Here is a 9,716-nt window from a genome sequence, read left to right as displayed (position 1 = left end):
CTCCCTCCTTCTCTGTGACCATTGTCTTACTTTTAATGAGAGAACATTTTAGGCCTCATTCACAAAAGAAACTTGCACTTTTGTGTAAGTTTACATTTGTTTGCTGTTCACAAAGGCATTTTACAAGTAGTATCTTTATGACTGTGGAGTCTCCTCACATAAAAAGATAGGACAGCCTGGTCTTTTTATGTGCAGAGACTCCGTAGCTGTAAAGATATTACTCGTAAAATAACTTTCTGATTAGCAAACGATTAAAAACTTACACCAAAGTGTACGTTTATTTTAATGAATCAGAGCCTGAATGCCCTCTTGCGTCTACTGCTGGTGTTCAGTTCTATGCTAAGAGCCCATTGCTCAGGGCTATACCAGTTGTTATAGGCCCTGAACCCATGTCGTAGTCCTGCCTGAGCCATAGGGGAGGGTCTTCCGGGACCAAGAAGGCCTTTAAACACTAGTAGAGCATGATGCAGAAGGGCTATAAGGATATTAAACCATTTCACCCACTACAGGTAGAATGTTCAAAGCTAATGTAGAGAAACCAAAAGACACACATTGGAACATTGAAGAAGTGCATACTAACAATTAGAACACTGGAATGTTGGGAGCTCCATTGTAGGCAATGAAGTTATCCCTGCTTCTACGGGCTGGTAAAGGCCCGCAGTGCAACATTCCAATGTATTACAAAGGCCTCTCAGAGCTCGAGGGGATTTAAATCCCCTTGAGCTTCGAGAGGCCTTTGTTTTATTTGTTAGAACATTCTGCCCTCTAGTGGCAGCATGTTCTAATAGCCTTATAGCCCTTCGTAGCAGGGCTATACCAGCTAATAAAGTTCCGCTACCTTGTTAAAGTCCCTCACCTTCGGCTCAGGGCTTTAACGCGGTAGCGGGCCTTTAATAGCCGGTATAACCCGCTATGGTGGGCTATAAAGCTATATTATTAGCTCCAAGCTATTTCATTGTCTTCAACAGAGCTCCCAACATTCGAAGGTTTTCCACAGTGTTCCCCCGAATCAATTGCTGAGTGTAACATCGTTTTTCTGTAACTGGGACTCTAACTTATAACTAACAGCTTTAATGCAGCTGTTCTATTTTCTTGCAGCACACCACACTCTGAAAACATTGCCTGAAATCATCCGACACATAGCAATACATTATTGGGTAGATGCAGCCCTTAATATAGGGCATAACAACAACAACTGAACCAATATGCACCAACGCACGGTACCCTGTGATATCTCCCAACTCAACGTAGATCATGTTGAAAATATGCATTGGAATCCAAAATGCCACATAGACAACAAAAAGCATGACAACCATTCTTGTCCTATCAGATCCTTTGTGTTTTGGGACAAGTGGATCGACAGGCGGTTGTGCTTTGACTGCAATCATCAAAATGCATATAATAATCAGTACCACAGGTTGGAAAAATCCTAGACAATACAGAAAAACAGTGTAAATATAATGTTGATTTTGGTCATGCCAGATGAGTTGACAAGTGGGTGGATGTTCCGGGACCGTTCCATACACAATCACTGGAACTGAGGACAACATGGAGATTACCCAAATTGCTATGCTGAGAAGACAGGCCACCTTTGGTTTACGCCACCGACTGGACAGGGTGGGACGGTAGAGGACCACACAACGGTCAATGCTCATCACCGTTACAAAGAAGATGCAGGCAACCGGATTAATGGTCGTCACAGCCAGAACAATTTTACACCAGAAGATGCCAAAGGGCCACTTAATCATGGCTTCTTGAGTGGCAACAAAAAGCAAAGCCAGCATAAGGAGGGTATCACCAATGGCCACATTGAAAATGTATATATTGGAGACAGTTTTGATCTTGGCATATCTCAAAAACATGTACATCACCAAGGCATTGCCCAGAAGCCCAATCACAGACAGCAGAAAGTAACTGACGACAAGCGGGAGATTCGGATATAAGGTGATGTCTTCTGGAGAGAAGTAGTCAGTCAAAGTCAGGTTATGAACCAGTGATCCATTTCCAAAGATAGCTTCGTAAACGGGATCCATGTCGCTTCTCGCTTGATTTATTTCAAGTTTAAGTGTTTTTCAGAGAATACCTGGTTTCCATGTAAAAAGAAAATGAATGTATTTATTAGTTTTTTAATATTTATTAGTTTTTTAAACATACAATTATACATTGGTCCCTACGGAAGCTCCTGATACATTATTCTGACATCAATAGGATACACTCTCTAATACTTAATTAAGGAAAAGAGAACATTTCAGTTGTAAAACATCATACATTATTAACTATTAACACACACAGCAGTGTGATCTGTAAAGAAGAAGAACTAGCAGGCAAAGGAAACGTGTGCTGAATGATGTTATGCACTGCAAATGTTTATTTTCACAGGTTTTACTCTTTCACACTTTACTCAATACTTTATAATTTGAATACAGGTTGTAGGTCAGAATAAAGCATAGAGAAATATTTTCTGGCATAATAATTGTACCCTAATTATCATTTTCAAAAGTATCATCCAGTTGGGTGTAGATTTCGTAATATAAACTCAAAAAGGGTGATTTTTTGTAAATGAGACTTACAACACAGTATTTATGTCAAATAATAGTTTGACAAAGAGGTACTGCCACCACAACTTTTCTAATAATAATCACCTGAAATTACTACTTAAGTAGTCCAAAGACTTGTACGTAAAACACATCAGTTTATCTTATGTGTTGAAACCAGTCTAACACTTACACTTCCACCATAAACAGGTCAGCCAACTTCCACACCACACCTATTTCCACAACCCTAAGTAAAAGAAAGTATCTTCTGCCCAGTAACTAAAAGATGTGAGTTAGTATTGATGAATGATCACCTTGAAGTTAATGCTGGAAGGAACTGGAATGTACGCTTAGCCTGAAATCACGTGACTCCAAAACACACTCCCAATCTTACAACATGTTTATACCACATGAGGGGTATATTCACGTGTCAGCCACAATCCACCACCAATGCTTCTGTAGAGCTTATTTTTTACTGTGAGAGACATTTTCGGGATGTAGTATATCAATCTAAACCTGGGCAAACTACTATTAGAACATTGGAATGCTGGGAACTCATTGAAAACAATGGAGTTCACCAGGCTTCTAATGGCTGGTAGAAGCCCGGAGCTCCAACATTTCGATGTTTGTTCACAGCTGTTGCTGTGGGCAAACGGCCTCAAAGAGACTGAGGGGATTTCAAGCCATAGCAGTCCAACCATCATCGCAAAATAGCCACCAGAATGATGAGTGGATCACCAGTGTTGTCAGAGGCCAGCAGGACCATGGGAAAAGAAGGAGCAACAGTGCTGTTGCTATCAGAATCAGAGGCAATTTCCAAAGAATAATAACCATCAGCTGCGTAATGAGGACCTAGAGCCTTCTGGTTACCAACTCTCATAGCCTAATGCAACTACAGTAACAAGAGAGCACATTGAGCAGATGGCCTAGTAGAGACCTCAGAACACAGTATCAATCCTCTTGCATTTAATGACAGCAATTTCTAAAGTGGACTTTGTATCAGATCTCACCATGACCATGCCTTTTTATGACTCCTACAACAGTCAGCAGTTCTTGAATTTAGACTTAACTGAGGTTCTCACTTGTGTGAGTGGTGCTGTCTCAATCACACTTGAATGTTCGCCCTTTGCTAATTTATTTATGCATGGGCAGTGTCGCTGGGTTCATGGATTGACTCAGACCAAGGTTTAATGAAGGATGCTTTCTAAGTCGCAAGTTTTACCAAAGAGAGGAAAAACAAGAATAAAAGATAAAGTCGGGCCTCTCACATTTGATAGTGGTTCACAGTGCTCCCTTTTCTTCCCCGTGCAATTCAGCAGCTCACTTAGGGTGTGTGTCATCAGGCATACCATGCCATCTGGGCCACACCCTAGAATTAAAGTCCTATTAAATAATCCTGTGCACGAGCCCACCGGACCACCCGCCGCAAAGCCCGCTGCCGTTCTCGCCTGAGGCCAAGACTCTGTCCTTGAGTCACAGTGGTCTCATCTCCCGCTAGCCTTTCCCTGGGGTCCTCTGCATGCCGTCTATCTCTCGTCTTGTGAGGCGTTGCTCCTGTCAGCCCCTGGATTCTCCTCCTGCCTTGGGGTTTTCTCGTTGGTCATCGGAACGTCTCAGACTCCCAGTTCTACCTCTCCTGCTCCCGGCATCTGCACAGCACCGCTCAGGTTTCTTCCCCAACGTCCTTGGTACTCCATCCTCTGGCTCCCTCTTCTGTTTCCTGTACGAGACACTCATCCTTGTGTGCGTTGGCCTTATCAATCATCTCAGTTTGAAAGGTGGAAGTGGCCAGCACTGCCAATAGTATGCTTGGCTGCAGTAGTCCCGTCCCCCTGGGGGCTATATTGGGGTAGTTTCCAGATGCCATTTTAGTAGTTCGATCACAGGCAGTTAAGATGTAGTTCTGACCTTGGTATCAGTGTGCAAACAACATTGGTCGACAGCGAGGCTATTGAGGAGTGACAGGTAAGGAATGTAGACCATCAGCAGGAGTGACAACTACTGCCACAAAGTCCATTATGAAGGTCACCAAGTCCTGCACCAGCAAACCCACCAACACCAACTCCACCTACAGCGATACTACAAATAGTAACAGTGTGGAAAATCCCTATCCTATTGCTGTTTTGGAAGTAATTTAAAGTACCCTCTGAGCCAGCACCATTGAAAACCCAGGTGATGTAAATGGGGAACATTGCTTTGAAGATTGGAGCATAGTCCTTTCCTTTTCCAGAACACTTACCTTAAGGACAATACTTGCAAAGGACACAAAGTAAGAATGTGTGACATCTACTCCAAATGACTGCAAAGGATCGACAAACCAAATCTACAGAAAATATGAAAACAGTAATAAGTGCTGGTTACAAATTTCAAGTAGGAACACTTCAACAAAGTACACAATGTACAATGATAACATTAAGTTACAAATGAAAAACACTCTGAATTCAAAGAGGAAAGAAAATACACCAACAAACTCGAATGCTTGGAAAAGCCAATGGAGATTTTCGGGCGCTAGAACATCATCCCCCGAGATTTTCTCATCGTGGGTGGTGGTGACCATTCGTGGTGAGAAAGTTGCTACTCGAGTAGAAAATCTACTCAAGGGGCAGCCAAGAAGCAGCTCCCTCTGGCCCACCGCATGGTGCAGTTCACACTGATTTTGCAGCGCAGAACAATCTTCCAGCACTAAAAATCAGCACGAGCAGTGTGAAGTACAGATTTCCTCCCACTTCCGAAATCTGCAGAATCTTGCAGTTTTTATGTAACTTCACGAAATTCCATGGAATGAGTCTCTGCGAGTTCCGCCCACCCACCCCTTGTAATTTTCCAATGGTTCTTAGAAATTTTGCTCAGTGTTTGCTGGAATTCTGCAGCTGAGTCCTTTCAGATTAAGGCCTGGTATACAACCGTACATTGTGCAAAATCATTGGGTTTGTGATGGCAAAATGGCTTCTTGATATCTACTAAACCCATTTTGTGAGTATGAAAAGCATTTCAAACCCTCAAAATGAGTTCAGTAACTGATTCCAAATCACAAGTAAAGATGCATGAAAGGGTCGCCCCCTCCTAGGTGCAGTTTGGAATGCTACTATCAATGGTTTGCTGCTTCAATTGCATTCACAATCTATTGTAAAGATACTGACGACTCAAGGGAGGTCAGAACAGATTGAAAAGAAAAATGTGTCCTTGTTGGGCAGTTTTACTTTTAGGAATCCTATTAGGCGACCATGTGAGAAGCTGGTAGTGGTCCAAAATTTTCATTTTTTTGCAGCATAAGTTGCTTTAAAAAAAGAATTTTCCAATTTGGAAAGGCAAATACATCGAGGGCCATCTACTGTTCCTTGCTGTTTGTAGGCGATCACAGCATGTCACAAATAGCAACCTATATATCACACAAAGGAGGTAAGAGGTAATAATCTATCAACCACCCACCGTTTATCCTAAACCATACACATAAGGTTGATGAAAAACAAACCAAGTCACCATCTAAGGAAACCCCTTTTTGGGTCAAAAATGTGCCCTCAATCTCTAATCGTAGCATTCTTCATCATCAAGCTACTACTACGCTCCCTGTTGCCCATCAACAGGGATGGAGCTGATGTTTCTGATTGGCTTTCAATCACAAACATGAGGGGTCAAGATTGTGAGAGTATTGATGGGTTAAAAGTGCCTTAAGTGTGTGTATTCAATTTTAATATTTTATTTCTCGGTCCCCCTGACAGGATTAAAAATTGCATCATTTCATGATCTATGGGCTTGTTTTTTGCCTAACCATCACTCTAAATGTTGTCAACATGTTTCAACCAACCTTTATATGCCAATGAGGGTTTGTGGCCTCCGTCAGGATCATATGATCCCCTTTATCGTCACTCTTCCTTTTTTTAAAAATAAATTTCTATTGCAGATACACCAGGAGCCGCTAAACAGTCTGTCAGAGATTACAGTTATGCATCACAGTTGGTGCCACTCACAGCCGGCTAAGGGATACACGGCCATTCAGCCCACACCCCAGAGGTCGGGCGGCAATCATGCTCAGTGCACTATATGAACCAGATATTACACAGATGCAAACATTCAATGGGCGTTCCCCGGTTCTGCTTTTTGATTTTTAAATGCAAGAACTCCCCCCCCACCTCCCTATATCGAACTGTTGAAAAACCCAAGTTTAAGATCCGTCAAGACTACACACACGAAAATTTCTGCAGCTACACTCCCTTGTCCCTCCCCATCCCCCCAGTACCAGCCAAAGTCTTTCACTGTCTGAGGTCCGCATCTGCAGGTGGCTCACGACATCCCGTGGGCTCAGTAGGTTAGTCGTGTCCTCAACGTATATCTCATTAGTCCCGGTGTCTTGTCCCATGCCCCCCCCTGTGTAAGCCCTCCTACAGCCCCCCGTCCAGCCCGTGATAATGTCTCCACTTTGACCAGACTCTACGGAATTTTTTCGGGCAGCCCCTGGCCTTATCGGTGACCCTTTCTGCTGCCATATACAGGTCCAACCCTCTCCTCCACTCCTCCAGGCCCGGGTGCTCCGGCGCTCCCCAGTGTTTTGCAATGTCTCTTTTGGCAACAACCAATACGAGGACCAGAAAAGTAAGTAGTGGGCGGGTCAGATCAACCTCGTTTGTCATGCCCAGCAGTGCCAGCTTGGGATCCCGGGGGATCGGTGCCTCGAGGACCTCCTCTAATTCCCCAAATATCTGGGTCCAGTATATTTGTATTACATCACAAGTCCATACAGTATGATAAAAATCTCCCTCTCCCTGAAGGCATCTAAGGCATCGTGAGTCCTCTACCATCCCCATTTTGTACAAACGCAACCTGTCAAAGTAGGTTCTATGAAGAATATTAAATTGGATAAGTCGTAGCCTAGACTTGATTGCCACCTCCCGGGGATGCATCAAGACTTTCTCCCAATCCAGATCCTCCATCTCCCCCACTTCCACCTCACAGGTATCCCTGAGTCTTGTTAAATCGCCCAGCATATGGTTAGTCAGTGTCTTATAAGTTAGGGAGACCGCCTTTCCCGCCATCTGCTCTTGGAGAAGCCTCCCCTCCAGAGGCGCATATTCCGGGATATCTGTGAGCGTGATGTTTTGGGCTATCCAGGCGTGCCGTAGTTGGACATACTTGAACTGCTGTGTATTATGTAATCCAAACTCCGATTGAAGGACTTGGAACGATTTTAACTCCCCCTTGGCTATTACATCTCCTATAGTGGAGATGCCAATGTCGTCCCACCTGTGAAACCTGCGCAGCTTATGAAGCTCTGCCAACCATTGGCAGTGCCATAGCGGTGTCTGCCGTGTGGGCTTCCTCTCCCAGCCCATGCGGCGTGTGGCCCTCGCCTACGCAGTGAGCGTTATGGAGGTGGCGGGGAGAAGGAGCGCCCTTCCCTAACTCCCATAAAGATAGCTCAATATGTTCTTGGATGCCATTTTAGTTCTCTCTAGAGTGTAGGTTGGGTGGTCTGCCGGGGCATGACACCAGTCATTAACCGGGGTCAGTTGTTGTTGGGACGGGAAGTCTCCTGCATGTCTCTGGAGAGAGTGCTTCCCCTGCCTTATGCTAATCTCCAGGCAAGTCACTCAAAAAGCTACTGTATAGTTTCTAGATCCCTACCTCAGTGAGCATGACAATCATACATGTCCACTGAGGGTCTCCCTGTTTACCTGGATTGAGACCCTAGAGCTTGGCTCTGAGGTCGAGGGGGCATGCCTAGTGCACCCCTATTTTTCAGAGAGTGGCTACTGCCCTCTCTATTAAGGCTGTGGTAGACTGACAGTGGTGGCAGCAATAAATCTATAGTCGGGAGGGGTGAGTCCCTATGTTAAAAGTTAGGCTGGAAACCGTCAACATTATCGGCGCCCTCTTGCTCTCCTTAAACCTTTTGTGCGCGTAAAACAGCCGCCATTTTGGACACCATGGCTTCCCCGCTCTCGCCGAGAGCCAGCGCGTCTCTCTCTCTCTCTCCTAACTTCGCTGGCAACCCCCCCCCCCTGCTTGCACCTGCCTTGAGTCATAAACCCCTCTTCGGCACTGCTCTGCCCCAGGCTCTCATCCTGTTCCCAGCGCGACACCTCCCTGCTTCCCCGTCATGACCTCCGGCCCTTTTTGATGCAACCCCCTTTTCCCCGTGTGCCCGTTTGTCTTCCCCGTTCCCAGGCCGACACCTAGCTCTGCCGATACCAATCTCTTGCCCCTCCCCATACAATAGGAAGCTTCCCTCCTCAAAGGACCCCCGAGATGATCAAAGCCCCCCCCATCCCACGAGATCCGATCGAAACCCGCACCCTCCGTGAATCGGCGGAATACCCAGCTGCGCGATGATCATCACCTGTTGTGAACGGGGCGGGGACTTCCACTGTAGCCTTGCATGGGAACGGGCTGGGAAGGGGGGATTCTGAGGATGTCTTTCCATACATCAAAGTATCAACGAGAATGTGTTACATGTAATAAAGAGACAAACTTGTGTATAAGAGGCCAGGCCTCCGGGATGCAGTTAGAGCACCTCAGAACGATACCTTCTGTCCGTTTTCGTTGTGTTCTCCTCCGGAGCGAATAAAAACCTTGTTTCCTGCCTTCCAGTCTCCAGCGCCTGCCTCTTCAATAGTTTAACTTCTTTGTGGGTTCAAGAGGCGACATCGCCGGGCAATAATTAAGGATCTTATATTCTGGTTGGTAGTGCCCCCCAGTTTGTATATTTCCACAATTGGCGCCCAACGTGGGGCCCATCAGCGACCCATGGATCCAGTGGGAGAGGTCCTGACGACAAAGTGAACGACTGCAACGATCGGGAACGCGTCTGTCCGATAGACCCTCGTCTGACAGCCGATCATCCGAACTTCACTGGTTCCGAACAGACCTCTCTCGAGTGATCTACGGTCCTGACTGGGAACCATCAGGAGTGCCGCGAGGATAACGAAGAAGAGAGGACGATCGGGCGCTGGATTCGGAAGTCAGGAAACTGTCCATGCGGTCCGGGTAAGGTCGTGTTACCACGACAAATTGCGAAAAATTGCTTGATTGTTAAATACTAGTATTTCTCTTTTTGTTTATTTGGAGATTCACTGTCTGCAAACGGAGAAACAACAGGCTCTCTCTTTGCAAGCAGTGGAGGATAGGTAGGGCAGACAACCGTGCTTATTTTTTCCCCCCCACTCAATAGTCACCTGAAACTGAGCT

General features: G+C 45.5%; 1 protein-coding gene across 1 annotated transcript in view; it reads right to left on the bottom strand.

The window, feature by feature from the left end:
• Window positions 1–206: 206 nt before the first annotated feature.
• Window positions 207–9,716, bottom strand: part of LOC144785078 (somatostatin receptor type 2-like) — a 92,715-nt gene continuing 83,205 nt past the window's right edge. Inside the window, exons 2-3 of the mRNA XM_078664187.1 lie at window positions 4,774–4,857; window positions 207–2,083 (exon numbers count right to left, since the gene is read on the bottom strand). Of these exons, the coding sequence (XP_078520313.1) occupies window positions 1,071–2,033 (963 nt within the window). The 5' untranslated portion in view covers window positions 2,034–2,083; window positions 4,774–4,857 and the 3' untranslated portion in view covers window positions 207–1,070. The remainder of the gene's footprint in view (window positions 2,084–4,773; window positions 4,858–9,716) is intronic.

The sequence above is a fragment of the Lissotriton helveticus genome, chromosome 10 (assembly GCF_964261635.1).
Source record: "Lissotriton helveticus chromosome 10, aLisHel1.1, whole genome shotgun sequence".
Lineage (NCBI taxonomy): Eukaryota > Metazoa > Chordata > Amphibia > Caudata > Salamandridae > Lissotriton > Lissotriton helveticus.
Note: the sequence above shows the minus strand (reverse complement) of the source record. Positions and strands in the feature narration are given on the sequence as shown.